We start from the raw sequence: 27628 nt of genomic DNA, 5'->3' as shown, positions 1-27628 counted from the left end.
GACTGTTTATCAAATAAAATGGCCTTATAGATACTGCAGGATGTAGATGCAAATACGTCTGCAGACTCAAAATCGAAAAGAAATAAATTTAGGCCTAAAATAAGTCAGTTAGGGGATATGCTTAAAGTTTTAATGAAAAAATGATATGTGAGCTATTACATTTCTTCAGACAATTATGGCTGAAAGATAGCTATATAATATCTCTGGTATATAGCAGAGATTATCCACTAAATATATATCTTTAAATTATTTGAATTTATCTTAAAAATCTATTTACCCATCTAATTGGATACTTTCATAATGCCAGAATAAAAATGGATTAATGATCTCTTCTAGGAATTAGATTGTAACCAGAAGCAAAGGAAATATAAAGAAATGGGCAGGTTACTTTCAGGATTAATTCTGCCTTAGTTTCACAGAATTAAGGCTTAAGATAACACCCTCTATTTCACAGACCATCTTGTTTTTTAAAAAACATGCCAACTCTCCCGCCCCACCCAAAAAGCACTAAAATAGAAAGATAACCAAGGTGATAAGTTTAAAAGAGATTTTTGCTTATTTGTTTTATCTTTTGGTAATTCAGTACTTTGTCTTTCTAACTATATTTTCTAGGCTGGGAGGCAGAGGAGTTCTGGGGAGAGAACAAAGTAGTGGAATAATTTTGGAAATCTAATAAATGGTCAAAATTAAAAGTTATTGATACGATTATTGTTAAGATTCACTAAGAAAAATATCTGTGAAAGTGGTCTGTAAACCATATGGTACCAATTATTGTCAGACAAATACGATTATGGGTTCAAAAGTCACCAAAGACATATCTTGTATATTGCAGCTAATAAGAATGGCAGGACATTCTCATCAAGAGATCTTTCCCTTTTGGCTGACTAGCTCATTGATACGGAATTGCTGAAAGATGGTAATAGAATTATCCTCTGAGGACACTGCAGAATTACCCAGCCGTCTCTTTCTGCTTACCACCTAATTTATAAGGGAAAACTGTACGGGCTGAAATACATATTTCTTCATCAGATGATTCCAGTATAGAAACATCACAAACTGATGTTTTCTCTTTGTCCAAGGATGAAAAGTCAACAAACTTAGCTGTTTTTGACCCAACTTGTCACGCTTGCAGTTATTAAGTAGGAACAGCAAAAAGGTAAAAAGAAGGCAGAACACACGATGTTAATGTATTGAACAGTATATATGTTCCTTATTCTCCTTACCCATCTCAGTGGCCTCATTATTCATATGTCTGCGGCATCTTTTGGGTCCACAAATGCTTTTCTGGGCTCAACCATAATGGACCGTCTTTCCCAGTCATGTGACCAGTGTTTGGGCAGCAGCCAGCATCCTTCCAGGTCCCGGAACATGACTGACCCCAGTCATCAACCAAGCCCTGTTCCTGTCTCATTGGGCACCACTGCTTCCCAAGGACAATTTCATCCCGGGAACAGGGCTGGGTTGGGCACAGGAATCCCAGCTCTTCTGATATTGTGTCTTCTGGTTACAATACAAGACGTACCAGTTCAGAGCAGGAAGGACAGTGGAGGACAGTAGGCTGAGGGTGACACAGAGCACGGCACAGACATATTTTCTCTGTGTCAGATGATTTGGCATCACTGCAATCCTATGCTTGAGTACTTTAGTACAGAATCCATAAATTTCCAGTACATTAAAAATTTTTAATTACTTGTATGCATTTAGTCTAACATATTTTTGTTTTGGATTAGCACAAAGCAGTAATAATCCACTTTCAACTGTTTTACTTAATGCCCTCATCTATGGGTAAATGGATTACCATAAGTAATAATTATTTTTTTAAATGATTCTTGTAAAGATCTTGGAAATGATACCCAGAGGAGAAACAAACTATAGCTGGAATAACATTAGTGCTAATACATGTAATTCTGTTTAAGAATACTCATTCAAACAAGGCATTTCCCCACCCCCCCGCCCCAATTTATAAATTCAAAAATTTGGCAAAAAAAGGGGAGGTTTGGGGTGGTGTGGCTTACTATGCCTCTCTCCTTTTTCTCTTGGCCTCGCACCATTCTCTAGTTCCAGAAAGAACCGACTACGAAAGACAAAATTGTTACTATTTGATGGAGAAATGGAAAACTTTCAGGGATGTGGTGTCCTTTATTCAGTTATCACCGGGTACCTGCTCAGATGTATCTTCTCAGAAAAAGATACAAACAGAACCACAGCCAAAGACACAGGCCACTTGGGTGAATTATGATCCACACAGCTGAGGGCGCTGTCTCTGGGAAAAGGGATCCAGCATGATTTGGGGACAATTTGATAGTGTCCCATCATTAGCTTTGAGATGCCAGAACCATCTCATTTCCCATGTTCAGCTATTAAGGATCTCGTCTTATTTTTTTCGCCCCTAAGTTCATACAAATGATTTCTATTGATATTCTCAATGAGAACTAAGTTTAAGTTCTATAAATAATCAAAACATATATTGTCAGCCACGAAAATTTCCTCACATATCATAGACTACTTAGATTGCCCATAAAAATATTTTATTTAAAAAATTATTGAGCTACAATTGAAATACACTAAACTTTGTATACTTAAAGTGGTCAATGTGATTAGCTTTGACATAGGTATACACTCTCCATACTGTCATCCCAATCAATAAAACAAATATTTCCATCATCCTGAAAGTGTCCTTGTGTCCCTTGGTAATTCCTCCTTCCCTCCATCCTCTTTCCCAGGCAGCGAGTGTTTTCCTTTCTGTCAGTATAGATTACACTGCATTTTCTAGAATTTTACAGCAAGGGATTCACACACAGTATGTGCTCTTTTTTCCCTGGTTTCCCTCACTCAAAAGCTCTCTCCAGTCTTCATGAGATTCTTCCCGTTTGGCTGAGGTTCAGTAAAGAGTATTGTGATGTTTCCGTGACAGTGTTTACCAAAGCGTGGCCTGAGGACTAGCTGCTTTCGGATCATCCAGGTACTGGCTAAGACATGCTGATTCACCTCTCCCCAGATCTCTGACATCAGATAACCAGCAGCTTCGGCATAATCAAGTATGAGAACTAGCAGTTTTAATCAAACCTCTTAGGGAACAACTATTCCTGCCCCTTGGTCCAACCAGCTGCTCTTCTAATGTCTTTCTACTGTCTTCTATAACTTGGGCAAGTCTTAGTCCTTTATGCCACAGCAGGACTAAATATCTTTAGGAAACAAGCTGCAGTAATCTTCCTAGATCCCTCTGGACCACACATTTAGAAGTGTGGTTTGGATGACTTTTCCATAAAGTACCCGCATTGGGAACTTTCCTCCCTTTGCTGCTTTGTTATCCATTGATAAAGTCCACCTTCAGGGCCAGGACTTGGGTGAAGAGTGAAGCACTGGCCTCAGGTGCAAAATTTAAAGAGGTCCCCAAAACCTCAGTAATCCAGATGAACACTAGTTTTTCAAAAATCAAAATTAAGGTAAAAAAAAAAAAAATCCATGATGAGCAAAATACCAAAATTTTAAATAAGGTCGGGGCCAGTAACATTTGCCATGCTGAGCCTGAGACAGAAAGAAAAGATCAGTTAACAGTGATCCTATCTTTTAAAAATTATTATTATTTACATTTTACACCCAAGGTGAGTGCCTTACTTGCCTCACCCTCATCCTGGCCCTGGTCCACTTCCACCTGATATGTTTCTCTGTCTGACAGGCTGTTTGCCGTCCCGAAATCATCATCAGAATGTTAGTTCTGGCCAAGTGTTTAGAAAGTGCCATGGATGAGAACTACTTCAAAATACTTTATCGAGGCACATTAGTTGTTTCTTGCTTTTTTCCCATGCCATTAACCACAAGTTCAGCCAATCCCAGACAAAGACATAAACACTGGTCACCCACAGTCCTGAATTTTTTAAAGGGCCTCAACCAAGCATTCAAGATGAGATGTATTCATGCTGTATCTGATTACATGTGCCTTCAACGTGAAACTAGAGCTGTCTTATCTAAACAGATACACAGAAACCATGGCTCTGATTGATGTTATCATTTAAAACATGTAGTGTACTTCTCATTGGACGTAAAAACACTTGAGAAAAATCAGTGTGTAAGAGTAATCTATATAATAAGAGTTCCAACTGTACTGAAAATATGCCTAGAAACTCTTTGGTGTAAGGGTAAATACAGTGATTCTGCATGCTTACGTAAAATTGGGGGGAGAAAACATGCCATACAGAGTACCCAAGCATCCCACTCACTCTCAGAAAGTTCGCTTGGTTGTAACATTTTTACTGGAAATGAAAGGACTCATGTTTACTCACTCATGGATGTTCTCTTGGTTGTAACATTTTTACTGGAAATGAAAGGACTCATGTTTAGTCACTCATGGATGCATATAGAGAATTAAGTCATTTGCTACGTATTAAAGAACTTAAGAGGAACAACGGAATATTAGTTAGAGCGGGTGATAGATGGTGAACGCTGGTCTTCCATGTCCACACAGAATAGTGTAAGAATTAGACTGGACTGAGAATAAATGTAAAGTAAGTTGGCCATCAATCATCATCATCAGCCACAAAAGCCTGGGGGGAAGGGAAGAAGCAGGGTTTGGAGCCAGACAGAACTACCAGGAAAAGTTCAGTACCACTCTCTCCTAGCCATCTGACCTTGGCCCCTTTCTGTGCATGCTTGCTCAAGTGTGAAATGAGCCTAGTTTACAGGGTCACCACAAGAATGACGTGGCGACAAGATACGTAGAGCCGTGAGCACAGGCCTGGCTCATGGGGAGCCCTGATTAAATTGTAGCTGCTGTTATCACCACCTCCAGCCCCATAGGCTTTATGTGTTTGAAGGTTATGTGACCCCGAGACACAGCAATGGTGAAGGTTTTCAAGGAAAGTGAACAATAAAATGGGTAATTATTTATGTGTGGTGTGACTGTAGGATGGCGGCAGAGGGGCCCAGGTATTCTGTTGAAGGCAGAGCCCATCCTACTTGCCTACATTTTCAGAGCCAGGTACCTAAGTGTATACACTTCCTTCTTTTAATAGTTCTAGGGGAAAACTCTTGAGTGATATCCCTTTAAAAAGAAGCTATTTTTTTTTCTTGCCAAAAAAGAGCAGCTGATCTCAGTCATGGCTACTATGTACAGTTTTGTTCTTGACATTTTAAAAGATCCAGGAAAGAGCTTCAAAAGTTCATGCGAAAATGGATAGAAAGTAGGTGGTAGAAATTTTGATATCTTTAACCAGTGTTTCTGTAAGGGGTATGGCTGCCACACAATCCTTGATAACTTTGTAAAACCCCTGTTCTGTACATGTACATAAAACTGAAGCATTGGGGAAGAATGCTTCATCTTTAGAGCATCTTGATTTGGTGATGATTTTCAGTTGCTACTTTTATTGGTAGTTATATATTAGTTGAATTACTATTAAGTGTGTCTTTTAAAACTTTCATTTTTTCTGCTATTTTGCTATCAAAAAAAAAAAAAAAAAAGAAAGTAGGTGGTAGGAAGAAGAAAGGCTACTAAAAGTTGGAGTCATTCGCTCCAGACAAAAGAGGGTTTGAAGTATTTCAAATGTGTTAGGTAAGTGTTAGGATGCTAATGCTACTCTGCTACCTTTCATGTCCATCGTCGAACAGAAGGACTCCTATCACTACTTTTTCTTGGGTGGATGATCTCCCTTTCTGGAGAAAAGGGGTTGACCAGATGACTCTTTGAGATCTCTTCTCATTCTAAGCCACCACACAACTATGGAAGAGCAAATGGATACCCAGCTCATCAATGTGGGGTGGTGGTTTCAGTTGCATTCTGTTTAATATGAGGTCAAGGTAGCTTGTCACAATGGAAAGAGTGGGAGCCAGGAGTCAGGCAGAGCTGGGTTTGAATCTATTTTTGAAACTCACTATTGGGCAGGTTATGGTAGTAAAAGAACTCAACTCTCTACTCAACTGCGGCATGGAGATAATCTCTGCCTCCTAGGGTTCCTGGAAGGATTAACTAAACTAGTGTTGGCAAAGCACCTAATATTTTGATTGACACACTGTAGGGCTTTGATGAATTGGAGCTATTAATCTAGTTGGCTAAAAAAATGGGTTGAATAATTACCTTTAAATTATAACAAGAGCTTTGACATTCTGGTTGTAGTTATACCACATGAGGAAAATTGCAAATTCAAGTCAGCAGACTGACACCACCCTGGCCCATTCTGCAAACTAGAACGTGCCTATGCCAAAGAAGGTTTGAGGGGGTAACTTGTTAACTAGCTTGGTGCTAAGAAGCCGAGGAAACTGAAGGTGAGGTCTAAGGCATCTTGGTATGAATCTGGTTTCTCTCACTGTCACCATAAGAATCAAATGAATTATTTTAAAAAGGTTCCAAATACATTTCCAAGTCTCAGGAATATATCACATCTCACTGACTTGTAATTCATACCAAGTATAGTAAAAACATCAGTGAAAAAACAGGTTTGCAAACCAAACTGAATGTCAGAAACTGTAATTATGATTTTTCTCCGTAACGAATGATAGGGAGCTAAAAATGGAAGTTACACAGAAATTTAACAGCTCTCGCATAGCAATGAGATCCAGTGGTTGGAGCCCTACACTGAGTAAAAGAAACTTCTACTACTACCAGACTTTTCCATACAATGTAACTTTTTGGTGCCATAGCAATGCGGTCTGACATATTTCGCGTTTATAGACAGAGGCTGGAATCCGAGACAGAACAGCCCTGGTTTTTGTTCTTTACCAGTGGTGGGGTCTGTGGCAGGAAGCCTGGAGGCTGCGGAGAATCAGAAAAGACAGAGGAAATGCAAGGCCAGACATGCACATAAAGTGAGGCCCACAGAGAGCTCGGTCAGAAACACGGGAGGGCTTCCTGAGCCCCTCTTTGTTGCTCAGGGAGTCAGACTTGGCTTGGAAAGCGCGTCCTGTTTCCACCAAAGGGGTGGGGGATGGCTACAGTTGACAGAGCCAAACACTACAGACAAGGGAACAGAACACTGCACTTTGAACTGATACGAGTCACATGAGAGACCAGCTTATTTCTGTTAGGAGGGACCAAGCACAGGCATGACATACATCAAGAAGCTGGATGAGGCCCAGTGTAGATGCCTGTCAGTATCAGATCTATGAAGGTCATTGTGCCATTAAATCAACCCTAAGCAGGAACCTCACATGACAATGAAGCAGCCTTTCTGTTACCACAAAACAAGTTTTACATGGTGGAGCCAAGTTAAAATTCATCATCCCAAATACATAAATTTCAAGTGGCAATAAACCACTGACCTGTTGAGACAGCATGTAGAAGCTAAACTCAATATCTCAGTAAGCTCATCTTTATTCACCACACCTTTTTAGAAGTTGGGGTACAAACAGTCCTTTGAAATCTATTGTGTTGTTCTTACTTTGCTTCCAGTCATCATTTTATTATGCTTCCTTAAAACCACAGGTATGACAAAATCTGACTGCATAGTACTTACAAGCAGGTTCACTGATTATTATTTTTGTGCGTGTGTAATAATGAGACAACAGAAAAAAACCCAAATGGCAACTAAGATAAGAATCAAGAACATCATGGAAAGGGAAAAAAAAAACAAAAAAAAACCCAGGAAACTCAAGAAGAAACATATCTGTAATGCTGGATATTAAGTTCAACAGTTCTCGTTGTTCAAGGGGACATTAAAATCACAGTTTTATTTCTACATGCCTCTTTCTGAGACCCCCTTGAACAAACTGGCCTAAATTGCAGATTCTTTCAGTGTGTGAACGACTTCTCAGGACTAGGGCAAACCCTTTCAGCAGTTTATTCACTATTTTAGACCACTTGGATAAATGCCAATAGAAGTTCAGAGGCTTAAGAGGGCTACTGGCTTGAAGAAAAGAGAGGTCCTTTCAGAAAAGCTTATCTCAATACAAAGGAGTAACTCGTTTGGAGTATCTAATCCAATCCTGTGAGGTAGCATGATGTTTGATGTTAACAGAGACCTAAATTCTAAACTTAAAAGGAAATGTCTTCATTTACTATTAAGGAGTAAGGAAATCTCCTCCTTATCTGGATTTTGATAGTTATAACAGATTCACTGAGAGGGACTTTAAGACAGCTGGAGTCCCAGAGACTCCTTTGGAGTTATGGTGACAAAGAGAAGTTGCTAAATATTTTACGGTACTTTGACCTTGTTCCCACTCACATTAATGTCCTAGATTTATCTTCCCTTTACTGGATTTTTCCTCCTCCTCCTTTTTTTTTTTAAATGAAAAGCAGACATGAATGCTTCAGTTCATTTTGGAAAAGTGCCTTTGTGAAGGACTTCAGAGATATTTTTCTTTCTTTTTTAAAAATGACCTTCAAATAAAAATAATAGACTTTTCAGACAACAAAGCCCAAAGCAAGTAACTTCAGACTGCAGTATGGTCACAAAAAGACCAAAGAGACCTTCTGAAGTGGGGTGTCCAAGTGCTAAAAAAACTTAAAACATTCTAAGAGAAGGTAAATTAAGTATCATTCAGGAAGACAACAATCAAAGCAGCCCAAGGTTGGAGAGCAAAACAGAATCCGCGTCCAGCAAACGTCCAGTTTAACTAGCACTGGTTGTTTTAAATAAAGTACTTCCTGGGAGGGACCAAGTGGCCACGCAGAACGCTTTTCTTGACATCAGGAAACGGTGCTGTTTTGGGTGGTTTTTTTTTTTTTTTTTTTTGTCTTGTCTTTTCTTAGACACAGTGCAGAACCCAACACATCTCAAGGCCATATTATGTGGTTTTTGTTGATTTACGAAGCAGAGATGGGTTTGGGAAAGGAAATTGTACTGAAGTTGAACTGAACTGCACTAGTCTTGGTTTACCTGCCATAGGCAAAACGCCTGTCTTTGTGATGATCGCCAAAAGTATCCCAAAGCCTGAGAGAAACGCTCACTTCATCAACGACATCCCGGGAACGCTCCAAGACCTGCAGGAGAGAGAGAACCCATGCTGTCAGTCAGAGGCTCCCCCTCAGAGCCCCCGAGACCCACTTGCATTGAGTCTTCTCCTTCTATCTAACAGGAGTTAGCTAAGCCCTAATTCTGTTCCTGGAACCACGTGCCTCAAAAGCCCTCCCTCAGGATACCATAGCCATACTCCAAGTCGGCCTTCTGCTTTTGTTTTCTCTTGTGACACTAAAAAGGTGAGTTTTGTCTCAAACATACAAGTTAACCCCTTCCCCCGCTTTTTAAAAATCAGACTGGCTGTATTCAATAGCCTGTGGTAAACCGTAATGGAAAAGAATACAAAAGAATGTATACATAGGTATACCTGAATCACTCTGCTGTACAGCAGAAACTAACACAACCTTGTAAAGCAACTAGACTTCAATTAAAAAAAAAAAATCAAGTAAATAGAAATCCAAAAAAATAAACAAATAAAAATCAGACTGGCAACAGCAATGATGTACCCTTAGGATTCTAAAGAAACGCCATCTGTCTTACCTCCTGGCAGACCCGGTACTGGTCAATGGCCCACACCGTGGGTACGTGGGTGGCCAGCAGCTGGTACTGCGTCAGCGTCGTATTACACGCTCTGGCGCAGATCAAGCGCGTCTTCCCCACGGCGTTGTCTCCCACGACCACGCACTTGATGGTTTCCACGTTGGGTCTTTCGTAGTCCATGTCAGTGTCCATTTATAAAACTCTAGAAGAAGAGAGCGGACACCACATTCAAGACACTGGTGCTTTCCAGAGCAGTCAGAGATGGGAGGGGGCCAGGTGGTTTTCCCTTGGTCCAGGCACTTCTTTGGAGGTACCCAGGCAGAAGCCAGAAGTGTGGAAGTTCCTACTAAGCCAAACTGAAACTCAACTTTTCTTTTTATATCTCACACAAGTACAAAAACACCGGATTGTTATTTTGACCCCAAACGGTTGATTCCGGTTAACATGTTATTTTCTCCTTGGTTTTCTCTAAACACAACCTGTCTACTGGAGCTCCATCCAGGCAAGTCGGGGCTGCTGGCACACATTTCTAGCTCACTAGCTACTCATGTTGACCCGCTAAAGAGACTGGGCACCTGCAGGTTTAACCTTACACATTCGGGCATAAGCAGCCTTTGCAATATGAATGTCCATTACAATCTTCCAGTGATCCAAGATCTCACTAAAAAGCAATTTCCTATAGGTTCTAAACTATCCTGGTGACTTAGGGGAAAATCCAAAGTGTGAGCAGAAAGGGACTACTTGACTTTAAAGAAGAGTGAACTGTAAGTGTGAAATTGGATACATTATTATTATTATTTTAATTATTTATTTTGGCTGAGTTGGGTCTTCGTTGCTGTGCGCGGGCTTTCTCTAGTTGCGGCGAGTGGGGGCTACTCTTCGTTGCGGTGCGCAGGCTTCTCATTGCAGTGGCTTCTCTTGTTGCGGAGCACGGGCTCTAGGCGTGCGGGCTCAGTAGTTGTGGCACACGGGCTCTAGAGCACAGGCTCAGTAGTTGTGGCTCACAGGCTCTAGAGCGCAGCCTCAGTAGTTGTGGCGCACAGGCTTAGCTGCTCCATGGCATGTGGGATCTTCCCGGACCAGGGATTGAACCCGTGTCCCCTGCATTGGCAGGCGGATTCTTAACCACTGCGCCACCAGGGAAGTCCCTTGATACATTATTAAAATTAATTTATACTTATATTCATTCATTAATTTTTATTAATCAAATTCATTAAAAGATATTCTTAAGAGGAGCACTATAAAGAAAGATTTTGAAAAAAATTCCCTTCCTCTCTGTGTTTCCAGAGAAGAAATCTGGAGCATGTGGTAGAGAATGATTTTACCAGAATGAGAGCTACTTTGGAATCTTCCTGAAACCATCAAAAAAGGTTAAAAGAGGGTTACTGGGTGAGGGGTGAAGAGGCAGAGGAAAGCTGCTGGCAGCTCTGCTTCCCCAAAACAGGAACCCCACAAGTTGCAGAGCGGACTGCTTCCCGGTAGCAGCTGGATGGGTGGCCGCAGCTGGATGGGTGGCCAACCATGCAAGATTTTAAGATTTTAATGTATTATGATTGCTCTTCTGAGGAAGTCTATTGTTATACTGAGAAACCTGTTGGATGGTCATTTTCTTAAAAAGAGTCCATAATGGTCTTAACAGACATGGTAAAAAAAAAAAAAAAAAAAAAAGCTCAGAGTAGGGCCTAATACATAATTGGGAATCAAAACATGTTTAAAAAAAATTTTTTTTAAATAAATTTATTTATTTATTTTTGGCTGCGTTAGGTCTTTGTTGCTGCACGCAGGCTTTCTCTAGTTGCAGCGAATGGGGGCTACTCTTCCTTGCGGTGCGCAGGCTTCTCACTGCGGTGGCTTCTCTTGTTGCGGAGCACGGGCTCTAGGCACGCGGGCTTCAGTAGCTGTGGCGTGCGGGCTCAGTAGTTGTGGCTCGCGGGCTCTAGAGCGCAGGCTCAGTAGTTGTGGCGCACGGGCTTAGTTGCTCCACGGCATGTGGGATTTTCCCAGACCAGGGCTCGAACCCATGTCCCCTGCATTGGCAGGCGGATTCTTAACCACTGTGCCACCAGGGAAGTCCCTCAATACATGTTTAATTCAATTGACTTAAGAAAAATGATAATTTGGATAATATGAGATTAAGGGTATAGAGGGAGAGACAGAAGAAGAATGTTAAAGATGAATGCTTTTGCACAGTTAGGACCATCTGAACATGGATAACACCATCACAGGAGGTGTTAAACCCGAGGCTGGAGAACTATCTGGCAGGAATGGAGTGGAGTGATCCAAGGGACAGATGTGTGGTGAGGTTAAGATCTGATCCTACACCCGTGAAGAGGCTTAAAATAGATACCTGTCCCCCACCTGGTAAATGCTGATTTTGAAGGTCTTGGGTGGGAAAAGAGTCTTTAAATATCTCCAATTCTAGTGATTAGCCAGGTGTGGTGATTCCAAAAATCAACCTCTTTAAAATCCAGCCTTAAAATTCTATGATTGTATTAGTTCTCGATTTAATAGTATAATGTGGCAAAAGCATTACTTTGGCATTAGATCGGTGGTTCTTAAATTCTAGAACATTTGGCAATGTCTGGAGGCATTTGGCAATGTCTGGAGGCATTTTTGGTTGTCACAGTGGGGTGTGGGGAAGGGCTACTGGCTTCAGGTAGGCAGAGGCCAGAGATGCTGCTAAACATACTACAATGTACAGGGCAGCTCCCACAACAAAGAATTATCTGGCCCCAGATACCATAGTGCGAGGTTGGGAAACCCTGCCTTGGATGGATGAGAGTTTGAATCCTGGTCTCCCTGCTTTCTGGTCATTTATTTGACTTTAGGCAAGCCAGCTGCACTGTCTGAGCCCCAGCTTCCTCATCTGTTAAGTGGGAATATTCGTACCCATCTCCTAATGTGGTCAGGATTAGGTGAACTGATGTTTACAGTTCCCAGTGCCGTACCTGACGCACCGATGGCTTCAAAATTATAATCATCATGCTGAAATGAATACTTTTAGATGACAACAAAATTGAGTCAGGTGGAAGACCAGGATTAGATGCAAAAATCATAAACTTAATAATCATAAAGATCTATAAAAAGGATACATTTTAGTAGAGCAATTAAAGGGTAATTCATTGAAAATCGAAGCACATAAATGCAGGATGGAGCACAGCTGACCTGATGCAAAGAAGGCAGAGAAAGTTCTGGGTGGTGAGGGGGAGAGAGGAGTTCACAGTTCACTGAAGGATAATAGAGTTGGAAAGGTAGGTTAAAAATATTTTTATGGGGCACTTCTAGATTCTAGAACAAAAGTGGTAGCACTTCACAACAGTCTTTGACAAGATTCTGGTGATATTACCATGGGGTAGCCTATGTCAGGAAGAAACAGGTTCCATTTGGAGTCTCACAACTCTGGAACCCCTGAGGTCTATTATTTTGAATGTCCTAAGTGACATTCAAACTTTATACTTTTGAGTGAATTTTATTTTATTTTTTTAGATAGATAAAAGTCAAAGAGAACCAATCCATAAAATTTGGGAGAATGTTTGGATTTAGTAAAAATTCAGACATGACACAAAAACCGTAACATTGGTTTTCTCGTTGGCTTGCAAACTTACTCTGATAGCATCCCCCCAAAGAGGAGTCCCCCAAATAATTTGAATAGTGGCAGCTCAGGTGGAATAGCTGTGTAGCTTTTACAGAAGATGACTTTGAGGGGGATAAAAGCCCTTCTGGTTTTATATTAAGGCCATGATTACAAAAATATCATCACTTTACTTATTTATAGACACATCTCATGCACAGTCCTGAAAAGAATTTCTGTATCAAAGGTGAGAATAACATCCGTTGGTCCTCTAATCTCTAGCAATCTGCGCAAAACTGAAGTGACTGCCAAAGGTGCTGAACTTTGTGCAAAGGGGACAGCATATAAGGGAAGTGAAAGGCAGGCAGAATTAAATTCTCATAGCCCGGATCATGCACTCTTCATGGGGCACTTCCAGGAAGAGTTTGCTGGGTTACCAAAATCCGAGGCTCCAAATCTTTCCTTTTGGGTAGAAATTTACTTAGTGGTAGTCTAAAAAGTACTTTAAGAGTATGAAGTCACAGCCAAGGATGTAAACTCATGCTATTCTTGTACTGTAAACCAATTATTCATCTGTTACACATAAACAAATAAACATTATATTATGGTCTAATTATAAAAATATGTAATTGTATCCTTCTTTGCTTGTTATGGGCTCAAATTTATCCATATCTAGCACTCTTATGGTTGAATGAGTGCTTACGACCATCTGGATGATGACTCTCTGGTTTCTGATTTTTATTTACCCGGAAAGAGAGTAATAAATATTCCTTTAACACTGTTAATAAATTTCACCACCATAAATCCTGCTGATCTATGAAGATACCCTTTTGCCTTTAGATCCATATCTGAGGAGACAAGGAAGGTATAAAAGGGAAAGAATAGCTAGGCAGAACTGATACTGGTAACCTGATACTGTGGCAGCTCTGTAATCGGCTCACTCAAAACCGACTTGAACTTTATTTCATACTTTCACTGAATCTTCAGGACATGGATGCTGATAGTTAAAATGCTACCTGAAAAATCTACTTGTACACTCTCTGGAAGTCAGAAATTTATTTAAAAACAAGTAAGTGATAAAAATAAGAAATGAAAGAGGAGAAATAATATCTGATACTGCAGAAATAAAAAAAAAACCATAAGAGAATACTATGCCAACAAATTGGAGAACCTAGAAGAAACTGACAAGTTTATAGAAACATACAGCTCACCAAAACTGAATCAAGAAGATATAAATAATCTGAACAGACCAACCACTAAAAATGAAATAGAGTCTGTAATAAAAGAAAAAATTCCTTGCAAACAAAAGTCCAGGGTGGGATGGCTTCACTGAAGAATTCTACCAAATATATAAAGGAGAACTTATACCAATCCTTCTCAAACTCTTCCAAAAAACTGAAGAGGAGGGAACACTCCCAAATTCATTCTATGAAGCCACCATCACCCTGATACCAAAACCAGACAAAGACACTACCAAAAAAATTATAGGCCAATATCCTTGACGAATATAGATGCAAAAATCTTCAACAAAATATTAGCAAATTGAACCCAACCCCACATAAAAAGGATCATAGACCATGATCAAGTTGGATTCATCCTAGGGTCACAAGGCTGGTTCAACATACGTAAAATCCATGTGATACGGCATATCAACAACAGAAAAGACAAAAACCACATGATCATCTCAACAGATGCAGAAAAAGCATCTGATAAAATTCTACATCCATTCATGATAAAAACTCTCAGCAAAGTGTGTATAGAGGGAACATATCTCAACATAATAAAAGCTATTTATGACAAACCCACAGTCAACATAATACTCAACAGTGAAAAGCTGAAAGCCTTCCCACTAAAATCTGCAACAAGACAAGGATGCCCAGTCTCACCACTTTTATTTAACATAGCATTGGAAGTCCAAGCTACAGCAATCAGAGAAAAAAAAAAAGAAATGTGTCCAAATTGGAAGGGAAGATGTAAAATTGTCTTTACATGCAGATAACATGGTATTCTATATGAAAACCCTAAAGACTCCACACAAAAACTATTAGAACTGCTAAACAAATTCAGCAAGGCAGGAGGATACAAGATTAACATACAGAAATCTGTTGCATTTCTTTACACTAACAATGAAATATCAGAAAGAGAAAGTAAAAAAAAAAAAAAAAAAAAAAAAAAAAATCCCTTTTAAAATCATGTCCAAAAAAAAGATACCTAGGAATAAACCTGACCAAGGAGGTGAAAGACTTATATACTGAGAACTATAAAACATTGATAAAGGAAATTGAAGATGACTGAAAGAAATGGAAAGATATTCCATGCTCTGGGATTGGAAGAATTAATATACATATATTTTTTTACCTTCATTTTTTAATTGGAGTATAATTGCTTTACAATGTGATGTTAGTTTCTTCTGTACAATGAAATGAATCAGCTATATACATAGCTATATCCCCTCCCTCTTGCACCTCCTTCCCCACCTCCCATCCCACCCATCTAGTTCATCACGTAGCACCAAGCTGAGCTTCCTGTGCTTTATAGCATGTTCCCGCTAGCTATTTTATGCATGGTAGTGTATATATGTCAATCCTAATCTCCCAATTCATCCCACCCTCCCCTTCCCTCCTTGTGTCCACATGTCCGTTCTGTACATCTACGTCTCTATTCCTACCCTGCAAATAGGTTCACCTGTACCATTTTTCTAGATTTCACATGTATGTGTTAATACACGATATTTGTTTTTCTCTTTCTGGCTTACTTCATTCTGTATGACAGACTCTGGGTCCATCCACATCTCTACAAATGACCCAATTTCGTTCCCTTTTACAGATGAGTAATATTCCATTGTGTATATGTATCACATCTTCTTTAGCCATTCATCTGTTGTTGGACATTTAGGTAGTTTCCATGTCCTGGCTCTTGTAAATGGTGCTGCAGTGAACACTGGGGTACATGTGTCCTTTTGAATTATGGTTTTCTCAGAGTATATGCCCAGTAGTGGGATTGCTGGGTCATATGGTAGTTGGCAGAATTAATATTGTTAAAATGGCCATACTACCCAAAGCAATCTACAAATTTTATGGAATCCATATCAAATTTTTCACAGAACTAGAACAAATAATCCTAAAATTTATATGGAGTCACAAAAGACCCAGAATTGCCAAAACAATCCTGAGGAAAAAGAACAAAGCTGGAGGCATAACCTTCTCAGACTTCAGAATCAAAGCAGCATGGTATTGGCACAAAACCAGACATATGGATCAATGGAACAGAATAGAGAGCCCAAAAATAAACCCACACACTTATGCTCAGTTAATCTATGACAACGCAGGCAAGAATATACAATGGACAAAAGACAGTCTCTTTGACAAGTGGTGTTGGGAAAGCTGGAGAGCCGCATGTAAATCAATGAAGTTAGAACACTCCCTCACATGGTACACAAAAATAAACTCAAAACGGCTTAAAGACTTAAATATAAGACATGACACCATAAAACTCCTAGAAGAGAACATAGGCAAAACATTCTCTGACATAAATCGTAGCAATGTTTTCTTAGGTCAGTTTCCCAAGGCAAAAGAAATAAAAGCAAAAATAAACAAAAGGGACCTAAACTAACTTATAAGCTTTTGCACAGCAACGGAAACCATAAACAAAACAGAAAGACAACCTACGGAATGGGAGAAAATATTTGCAAACGATGCAACTGACAAGGGACTAATTTCCAAAATATACAAACAGCTCATACAACTCAATATCAAAAAAAAACAAACAACCCAATCAAAAAATGGGCAGAAGACCTAAACAGACATTTCTCTAAAGAAGACATACAGATGGCCAACAGGCACATGAAAAGATGCTCAACATCACTAATTATTAGAAAAATGCAAATCAAAACTACAATGAGGTATCACCTCACACTGGTCAGAGTGGCCATCATCAAAAAGTCTACAAACAATAAATGCTGGAGAAGGTGTGAAGAAAAGGGAACCCTCCTACACTGTTGGTGGGAATGTAAATTGGTGCAGCCACTAGGGAGAGCAGTATGGAGGTTCCTTAAAAAACTAAAAAGAGAGTTACCATATGATCCAGCAATCCCTATTCTGGGCATATATCTCGAAAAGATGAAAACTGTAATTTGAAAAGATACATGCATCCCAGTGTTCATAGCAGCACTGTTTACAATAGCCAAGACATGGGAGCAACCTGAATGTCTACTAACAGAGGAATGGATAAAGAAGATGTGGTATATATATATACAATGGAATATTACTAAGCCATAAAAAATGAATGAAATAATGCCATTTGCAGCAACATGGATGGACCTAGAGATTATCTTACTAAGTGAAGTCAGAGAAAGACAAATTTCATATGACATCATTTATATGCAGAATCTAAAAAAATGTTACAAATGAACTTATTTACAAAACAGAAACAGACTCACAGACATAGAAAACAAACTTATGGTTACCAAAGGAGAAAGGGAGGGGGAGGGATAAATTAGGAGTTTGGGATTAACAGATACACACTACTGTATATAAAAGAAACAGCAAGGTCCTAGTGTATAGCACAGGGAACTATATTCAATATCTTGTAATAACCTATAATGGAAGAGAATCTGAAAAAGAACATATATGTATGCATAACTGAATCACTGTGCTGTATACCTGAAACTAACACAGCAGTGTAAATCAGCTATACTTCAATTAAAGAAAAAAAAAACGGGTAAGTGAACAAGATACTGTGGAGGTTGGGAAGTGAAGGACTTGGTGAGGTGGTGCAGGGAGGCCACCACTCTGGGTACCGGTGCCCTCCACAAGGCTGGCTTAGAACAGCGTGGTCCTGATCTTCTAGCTCTCAGGTTACCCCATCGGCTTGGTTATCCCATATCTGCCCCCGCCATTATTACTGCCATCTACTGGACTTCACGTCACTCCTCCACATCCACCACCAACTCAGTCTTCTTGCTGCGTCCACAGGATGATGCACCCCACACCCAAGCCTCAGAGCTTTTTTGCCTCTTCAGTGCCAGTGACATTCACCACACTGTCCTGGAGCCATTCGTACCTTTTGGCCGTGTGCTGGATATTGCTGTCCTTCAGAAACATTTTACCTCTGAAATCTCCAATTTCAAAATCCTACTCTAAGAGCAAAAAAGCCTGTGCGGGGTGAAATATGGCCACGGCAGCAACTCCCATCAGGAGATGGAATCTGTTTCCCTTCCTCTTGAATGTGAGTGACTTCCTGGCCCAACCCAAAAGAATGTGGTGAATGTGACGCTGTATGAGTTCCGGAATGAAGGCCTCCACAGGCCCTGCAGCTCCACCTTCATGCTACTGGAGCAACGTCAAGGCCGTCATCTTAGGCCCGCCTGGCAGAAGATGAGGATTCAGTGAGGAAAACCGAGGCAGTCTGGCCGATGGCCATCACCAAATGCCACATAATGTGAGGCCATCTTGAATCTTCTAGGCCGGTCAACCCTCCAGCTGAAAGTTGTTTTATGAGTGAACCGGCTGAAACCAGCTGAGGAATCACCTAGCCAACCTACAGAATCGTAAGAAATAATAAACTGTTGCTTTAAGCCACCAAGTTTTGGGATGGTTTGTTACACAGCGATAGCTAACTGAAACATACACATTATTCTTTAGGAAAATCTCCAGAACCTCGACTCCTCCATTAAAAAATATATACATTTCCATGTCAGATTATAGGCCCCTCTTGGATGATCTTTTCTACCTAGGGTTGATGAATCATGCCAACTCTTATCTACACTGTCACCCTCAACTTCTTGTACTGCATTGTGCAGTAGGCAAAATAATGGTCCCTCAAAGATGTCCATGTTCTAATCTCTGGGACCTGTGAATATGTTCTGTTACATGGCATGCAGGAATTAGGTAGCAAGTGGGACTGAGGTTGCTAACCAGCTGACTTTACTATAAAGAGATTATCCCGGATTATCTGAGTAGGCCCAGTGTAATCACAAGAGTCCTTTACATGTGGAAGAAGGAGGCAGAAGGGCAGAGTCGGAGAGAAATAAAGGACGACTTTGAAGACAGAGGGAAGGGCCCTAAACCAAGAAATGAAGGTAACCTCTGGGAGCTGGGACAGGTAGGAAAGCAGATTCTCCCCTGGGGCCTCCAGCAGGAACACAGCCTGCCAACACCTTGATTTTTACCCCGGTGAGACCCGTTTCAGACTTCTGACCTCCAGAACTGTAAGATAATAAATCTGTTGGTTTAAGACATTTAACTTTGGGTAACTTGTTACAGCAGCAGTAGGAAACTAACACAGCTTGCTTTAGCCACACAAAATGGCATTCAAAATTCTAAACACTGGGGACTTCCCTGGCGGCCCAGGGATTAAGACTCCGCACTCCCCATGCATGGGGCGCGCGTTCCATCCCTGGTCAGGGAGCTAAGATCCCACGTGCTGCACGGCGTGGCCAAAAAAAAAAAAAAATTCTAAATGCTATGTGTACCTCCACAATTCTTCATCTGCCTGGTGAATTCTATCATTCCCTAAAATCTTATTCAGATAATACCTCCTCTAAAAAGCTTTCCTAATTGTCCCACCTCCCCACAGACTAAATTACTTGCTCCTCTGTACCAATAAACGGTTTTAGGAGAAGCAATCGAAAACATAAATACTCTCTTTCTCTTCCTCTCTCTCACACTCATTTTTTCTTATATTAGCAAATCACTGAATGGTGGTCTGTGACCTTTTAATTTTTTTCCCTGTGGCTGTAACTTCAAAGTGCCCGTCTTGTGCACTGAATGAATCATTAGCTGTTTCTGGGGTACTACTATATACAGAAGTGCTTGGAATATATGAGCATACAATGCCCCTCTTCTATAAAGCTCTGTCATGGGTCCCTAATATACTCGTGGGCAAACCATGGGCAAAACAATGATGGAGCCTAACATGACCCTAGCTGCCCTAGGCTCCTTTTCAAAGCATTTTCCTTCCTGTGATGGTTCCCCACACCCACCTTCCGTCCTTGAGATGATGGCCTTTGTGCTGTCCTGTTCTTCTCTTAAGAAACAGGTTCTCAGGACGTCTCAGGCACGTTCGCTTCCTCAGTCACACGACAGCTAGGTGACCATCAGAGTCTTGTCTCCATAACTGAATAATTCAGAGGCACTGTGGCTTATAAAACTCTAGATGTTCCTGCTTGTGCCAGGCGGGTGCACATTAGGATAGGGCCACTATCTGAATTCAGGTAAGGGTGCAAATCTCTTCTAACACTAGAAATTCAGATATTAGAGAGGGTGAGCAAGGGAAGATTTATCACTTGTCTAAGATGCCTCACTAAGCATCTCCTAATTCCTCCGCATCACCCCACTCTCGGAATATGCCGCCTCTTACTGTCACTTTTTCCGTATCTTTTGTTATATTTGCTACTGCAGTCAAGACCGGGCGAGCAGTCTGCTTAAAGACAGAAATCTAAGGCCCATAGAGGGGCCTTTGTACTTTAAGCTCCATTCAGCTGTTATTCACAGTTTGAACAGGGCTATTGCACAGCCACTAAACTTTCTTGTCCTTTAGAAAAGCATATACTCTGAACTTTAAGAAATAATTTAACTTGGTCATTAAAAATACTAGTGGAACAAATTTCAGCGTCTTTGAAGAGTTAACTTTGAAAGAAAAACTGAGAATTTTATATTATTGGCAGGAACAAAAGGGAAATGTTAAGAGTTGCATAATAACTATAGCCAACAGCCAAGTTTCAACTGTGCAGATTTCATTATCCTGAGCTCTTAATCACCAGTCCTAGTCAGGCAGGAGCTGCCTTATGCATTATATAAACATCTCAGCTGGAATGGAGAATGGGTCCAGACCTGGGAAAAGAGACAGTCAGGGCTGGGCTGGGCTGGGCTGGGCTGGGCTTCCCTAAATCAAAACTTCACCGAAATATATCTCCAGGATAAAACTGCCTTTCATCATTGAAAGCAACAATATTTTTTCAAATGAAAGTTGTGATCAAAACAAAAAAGAGATTAAGTAACAGAAAGAGCACTGCAGAGAAGTCCAGGAATACAGATAATACAGAGACACATTTAGAAACATTCACTCATTCTCAGCAGAGCCCTGTAAAGACCTACACCAGATCACGTTCCTTCATTTTTTAAAACTCAGTGTCAGTGGGGAAGGTGGGCCAGGATTAGAAATAGACTTCTTCTTCTATCTATCCACTGCCCTTAATAAATGCTGTCTCAGGGCTTCCCTGGTGGTGCAGTGGTTAAGAATCTGCCTGCCAATGCAAAGGACACGGGTTCGAGCCCTGGCCCGGGAAGATCCCACATGCCGCAGAGCAACTAAGCCCGTGCGCCATGACTACTAAGCCTGCACTCTAGAGCCCGCAAGCCACAACTATTGAGCCCACGTGCCACAACTACTGAAGCCTGCGTGCCTAGAGCCCGTGCTCCGCAACAAGAGAAGCCACCGCAGTGAGAAGCCCACAAACCGCAACGAAGAGTAACCCCTGCTCACCACAACTAGAGAAAGCTGGCACACAGCAACGACGACCCAACACAGCCAAAAATAAAAAACAAACAAATAAATTAATTAATTTAAAAAAATGCTGTCTCAGTGAAAAAATAAGCAACAAATCGCAAACAGCTTAAAAGGTGCATACAAATTCCAGGGTAGGTTTCAAAACCACCATAAGTAAAGTGTGTGCTACATGCCTACAAATATGCCATGTAACCTCGCCTTTGATGTTGATTATGCCATTATTTCTGCTCAAATGCCCTCTCTCGTGCCCCTGGTCCATCCGCTGAAATAGTTCTTAGGACTCGGGCTGTCATAGTTACAGAAATAGAGGCTGCACTTAGTGAGTGCCAGGCCTACAGGTGGACAGCAGCAGACAGGCCAGGGGTGGTGCTGGCCCTCAGGGACCCTCACAGTCAGGTGGGGAGAGACCACTAAACCTGGGGACATAACTGTACATTTGATAAGCTCCCTGAGGAAGAACGAAAGGGGTTATGAGAGGAAATGATGGGTGGGAGGTCTCCACGAGGAGGCTCCATTTCCCTGCTCTCTGAAGAATGAGAAGGGCCCCGTCACGAGATGGGAACGAAGCAGGTGGGAAAAAGCTCAAGTGTAGGGAACTGGGGCAAGAGAGGGCTGCAAGGCAGGCAGGGGCCAGGTCATACACGGCCTTTTAGGCCACGGTCAGGAGTTTGGATTTTATTCTCAATGAAGTGAGAAGCCACTGAGGCATTTTCAGCAGAGAAGTAACAGGTTCTGATTTGCTTTTTTTAAAGGATCATTGGTTTCACCGAGACTGCCGTGTGGAGAACATGTGGGGGGGATTCTGAGCGCTGGCCGAGGCCCAGCTAGGAAGCTCCTAAGTTCTCCAGGAGGGAAAGGGTGGCGGCTGGGACCAGGGTGGAATCAGCAGAGATGGAGCAAAGCAGACAGATTCAAGTTCATTTTGGAACGAGATGCACTTAGCACATTCTCCCTTTATCCTGTCTCCTAGGGTATTTATCAAATTCTTGTTTTGTAATATTCACAGTTAGGCTTATATGTATCTCATTTCCACCTCATCAAGATTATGCACTTTTGACAACAGAGACTGTTATTCACCTTTAAATCCTCAGATCTTTTCATGGTGCCTTGGCGGTATGTGGCTTGCCGTAAATATCTGTTCAGTTGCATATACAAGCACAGTCATTCCACCTTCCTTAGGAAACCTTCCACCTGGGGCTGGCAGAGACCTGGCACTTGGCTGTCTCTGGTGACTGATCATTAAGCCCATGGCCTCGAAAGCTGCGGCATGTTGCCAAGCCTGCAGAGGAACACGTTGAGGGACATCTGTGTGGCCCATCGTGAGAGCTCTCTCTGACAGATGGCAGTGCACCAGCCATGGCTCCCCCAGCAGGAAGAGCATCAGTAACCATGGGAACCACCACGGACCAAGGTCCAGGCCCCTCCACCAAACGGGAAGGCAGGGGGCAGGGAGGAGCCCCGATACAGGCAGATAAGGGTGGCTTCGGGCTGGATCTGATTTAGAAAAATAAAGGAATGTGGTCTTTCACTGTGCTCTGGTGCCTATAGCCAATTTATGAATCTTGATAATATTTATGTATAAGGGACGTATAAAGTTCTCATCCACTTTTAGACTTTGACATCCTAATTCAAGGGATTCCCAACTCTATTCACTGCTTGGCTGAAAAAGAAGAGGAAAAGGGAGGCATATGTATCCACTACATAGGGAGAAAGATTCATAACTGATATGAACATGAGTCTGGAAGACAGAGTTCAGTCTATGCCTAAAAGAGCCACATCACAAAAGGCAATTAGCTGGACTTAAGGCAAGTTAGCCATGAAAGCACAGATGCCTTGGATCCCCCCTCTACCCATGTCTCACTAAAATTAACCTTATTCTGTACAGATAGCAGACTCCAAAACAGTACCAGAAACTAAGAATAAGAAGTATCCATTCACCAGAAACTGAAAAGATCTCCGCCCGATTCACTTCTACGGAGCCAAATGAGAAGGTCACTCTTTTCCACAGGGAAAAGAGTTGGCCTGGAGGGAAGCAGGAGGCTCTTTGCCACAGATGCCTGTGATCTGGAGTGATGCGAGCTGGACCCACTGGGACAGGGTAGAAAGAGGAGATTGTGGAGCCGCTGGGGAGCCATCATGAAACCTGCAGGCTGCCGTCATTGCCCCTTCCTGAGGCTGGGCCGGGCAGACAGCACCGTGCATGGGGGAGACTGGTTTTCGCTTCCTTCGGCCGGCTCCACCAGGCTGTTTCAGCTTTGACACTGCAAACAGAAGTGACTGAGCTTGTGGTGTTGACGCCAGAGGGAGTGGGCTGAGGGGGTACGAGGCTGGACGTCGGTATATCCTCCGTGGTGATACTCCTCACGTTAGTCCTTATCTCACCCTCCTAAGTTCTCTCAACCCGAACCAAACTGAGTAGCTTTGCTTGTCCGCTGGGGACCGGGTGGGTTCCTGGATCTCTACAGAGCCCTGCCTTGGTCCCTGAAAGCCTAAGGTGATTCCAAGCATTTGGAATGTAAATATACTTCAATCCTTGGCCAGCATAAATCCTTTTTTATATGGATGGACTAAACAGTGACCATTCAACATATGGTCTATTAAAAACCCGGACACAAAAAAATACATGCACCCCAATGTTCACTGCAGCACTATTTACAATAGCCAGGACATGGAAGCAACCTAAATGTCCATCAATGGAGGAATGGATAAAGAAGATGTGGTACATATACACAACGGAATACTACTCAGCCATAGAAAAAAATGAAATAATGACATTTCCAGCGACATGGATGGACCTAGAGATTCTCATACTGAATGAAGTAAGTCAAACAGAGAAAGACAAATATCATATGATATTGCTTATATGTGGAATCTAAAAAAATGGTACAAATGAACCTATTTACAAAACAGAAATAGAGTCCCAGATGTAGAAAATAAACTTATGGTTACCAAAGGGGAAAGTGGGGGGAAGGATAAATTGGGAGATTGGGATTGACATATACACACTACTATATACAAAATAGATAACTAATAAGAACCTACTGTATAGCACAGGGAACTCTACTCAATACTCTGTAAGGACCTATATGGGAAAAGAATCTAAAAAAGAGTGGAGGGACTTCCCTGGTGGCGCAGTGGTTAAGAATCTGCCTGCCAATGCAGGGGACACAGGTTCGATCCCTGGTCCGGGAAGATCCCACATGCCATGGAGCAACTAAGCCCGTGTGCCACAACTTCTGAGCCTGCGCTCTAGAGCCCGCGAGCCACAGCTACTGAGCCCACATGCTGCAACTACTGAAGCCCGTGCGCCTAGAGCCTGTGCTCCGCAACAAGAGAAGCCACTGCAATGAGAAGCCCGGGCACTGCAAATAGAGAAAGCCTGCGCACAGCAAAGAAGACCCAATGCAGCCAAAAAAAAAAAAAAAAAGAGTGGATATAGGTATGTGGATAACTGATTCACTTTTCTATACAGCAGAAACTAACACAACATTGTAAATCAACTATACTCCAATTAAAATTAATTAAAAAAAGAAAAGTACAAGCAATTAGCTAAAGACATAGAGAAAATTCTTCTACTGAAGTAGATATGCTCTAAGAAACATAAGAAAAAAAATCCTATCCATGTACTTGATCACGCAAAAGAAGATAATGCAGGTATACTAACAGCAGATGAGGCTGTAAGTAGGCAACAGAACATGGTAAGTAAAGGCCATGTATAAATGGAATATGAGTCAGCCAAATTCAAAACCATACTGGCAACAGTCAATAGCAGCCTTGAAAATTTAGTAAAATGAATTCGTGAGGTAGAGGCCAAACATGAGAAACTCTAAATATAGAAGGCAGGCCATCTGAAAATGATGTAACGGAAGATATCAGGTAAGAGGCTAACTGTTGAAAAGCAGTCCCATAGATAGTAGGGCTCTTGAAGAAATAAGGTTGCAAAATGTGATTTAATAGAACAAATTTTTCCCAGTACTAAAGGGAGGATGTAGTGGGGAGAAAAAGAAGGAGAAGAAGATAAGAAGACTCCAAAGCTATACATTTTTCAGCAAAAAATAGTTGTATAATAATCCTGTAAGTATCTTAGCAAAACATCTTCTAAAACTAATGGCGAAAACGTTTCTATCAAGAAATAGTAATACAGATGACCATATACTTCACCAATACATTATTTTAATGCAATAGAAACCACAGAGCTTTCAAAGAAAAAGGATATAATAACAAATTTGTGAATCAGGTCAAATTAATATTGGTGTGACAACCAATATTGTCAGGCAATATTGTCAGGCAACATAAAGCTATTTTTGGATATTAAAGACTCAGGGGGTGGGACTTCCCTGGTGGTCTAGTGGTAAAGAATCCGCCTTCCAATGCAGGGGACATGGGTTCGATCCCTGGTCGGGGAACTAAGATCCCACATGCCACATGCCGCGGGACAACTAAGCCCACGCGCCACAACTACTGAGCCCGCGTGCCTCAACTAGAGAGAGAAAACCCACACGCCACAACTAGAGAGAAGACTGCACGCTGCAACGAAAGATCCCGCGTACCGTAACTAAGACCCAACGCAGACCAAAAAAAAAAGTCATCTGCATTACTAAAAAAAAAAAAAAAAAAAAAAAGACTCAGGGGGCAAAAACTCAAATGTCTTTAAGGAATTAAACTGCTCAAAGATACTTGCCAAAACACCCAGAGATAATTAAAAATGAAAAAAATGGGCATTTCAGTTTCAAAGAACTGTGGAAACCAAAACCAGTCGAGAATATAAGACCAACCTACAGTTACTTAGCCTTTGGTTTCAAATTTATATAGAAAAATTATCTGTAAAAGATAATTAGAAGGTTAAAAAGGGCAATTCATAGTAGAAGCATAGCAGTAATAATGACCCTTCATAGATTAAAAGGCATGTAATAAAAAGGAAGCAAATTTTATAAGTAAAAAGAGAAGTTAATGCAAATAACTGACATGAGATGAATAATCAGAATCGCCATCAGATGAAGAAAGCAAAAATGAAATACAACACATGGATGGCTTGAATAGCATAAAAAGTGGGATTAAGTTAATAGGTAACCCACATTTTAAAAAAATCTATAAGAGAGTGCTTTCTTTTGAAGTGTTCTTGGCACATTTATAAAAGTTGACTATATATGGACTGATCATAAAGACAAATATCCTTCAAAACATAAGTTATAGCAACCAAATTCTCTAGCCACAAAGAAATAAATGAAAAAGTTAAGAGGAAAGGTTTTATGACAGCAACCAAGAAACTCAACCACTTGGAAATTTGAAAAATACCCATCTAAGGAAATAACTTTATAAATGGAAAATGTTTTAAAAGCAAATATATTTATCACATCTTTATTAAGAGTAAGGAAAAATTGCAAACCACCTGTCTATGATAAGTCAGGGGATAATTATTTAAGGTACTTGGTATGTGATCTTGGGCAAATTACTTAATCTTTCTAAGCCTCTATTTCCTTATCTGTAAACTGGGGATAATGACTTCCCTCAATGGTTGTTGTGAAGATGAAATTAGATAATGCTTGTAAAATATTTTAATCACTATGCCAGCCATCAAGAGAACATTCAGTAAGTCTGATCTGTTAAGATTATCATTATTTAAAATTATGTTTACATTGAGTCTGCAGTAACTGAGAGAAGTGCTAATGTATCACTACGGAGGGGAAAGTGCAGGAGAGTCATCTGAAATATAGTTGACGAAAACTACATAAAATGAATATGTGTAACTCGAATAAAATCAAGCCTCCTTGTTCTCTCCCTCTAAGTACCACCTTACCACTGTGACACATCTAAGAGGGACAAAAATGTGACTCTTAGAAAGCCTTGAAAACAATACAGGTATTGAAGAATAGAGAGATGTGGTTCACATAATGTATCAGGCATCTTGCAGCGAAACTTCTAAAAAGTCTCTTTGGGATGTTTCCCTGAAGAGTTCTGCCTCCATGGCAACTGCTCAAACCTGTCTTTTTGCCTCTCGGGACCCTAGAGCTTTTCCCTTCAGGTGTTGCTTCATCCCCTCTCACAAGGCTGGCCATTGCTCTCTGCCTCTCTCACGTGCATTCCCCTCATCCAACGAATGGTTCTTCCTTGGGGACCCGCC

At 41.1% G+C, this 27628-nt stretch overlaps 1 protein-coding gene across 4 annotated transcripts in view; it reads right to left on the bottom strand.

Moving 5' to 3' along the window:
- Positions 1–27628, bottom strand: part of RHOBTB1 (Rho related BTB domain containing 1) — a 67698-nt gene that overhangs the window by 26303 nt on the left and 13767 nt on the right. For all 4 annotated transcript variants that reach the window (XM_061181606.1, XM_061181589.1, XM_061181583.1 and 1 more), the window contains 2 exons: positions 9429–9630; positions 8808–8911 (listed from right to left, as the gene is read on the bottom strand). In XM_061181606.1, the coding sequence (XP_061037589.1) occupies positions 8808–8911; positions 9429–9620 (296 nt within the window). In that variant the 5' untranslated portion in view covers positions 9621–9630. The remainder of the gene's footprint in view (positions 1–8807; positions 8912–9428; positions 9631–27628) is intronic.

This window comes from Eubalaena glacialis, chromosome 1 (assembly GCF_028564815.1).
Source record: "Eubalaena glacialis isolate mEubGla1 chromosome 1, mEubGla1.1.hap2.+ XY, whole genome shotgun sequence".
NCBI classification, from domain to species: Eukaryota; Metazoa; Chordata; class Mammalia; order Artiodactyla; family Balaenidae; genus Eubalaena; species Eubalaena glacialis.
This window is presented reverse-complemented; position numbering and strand designations above follow the sequence as displayed.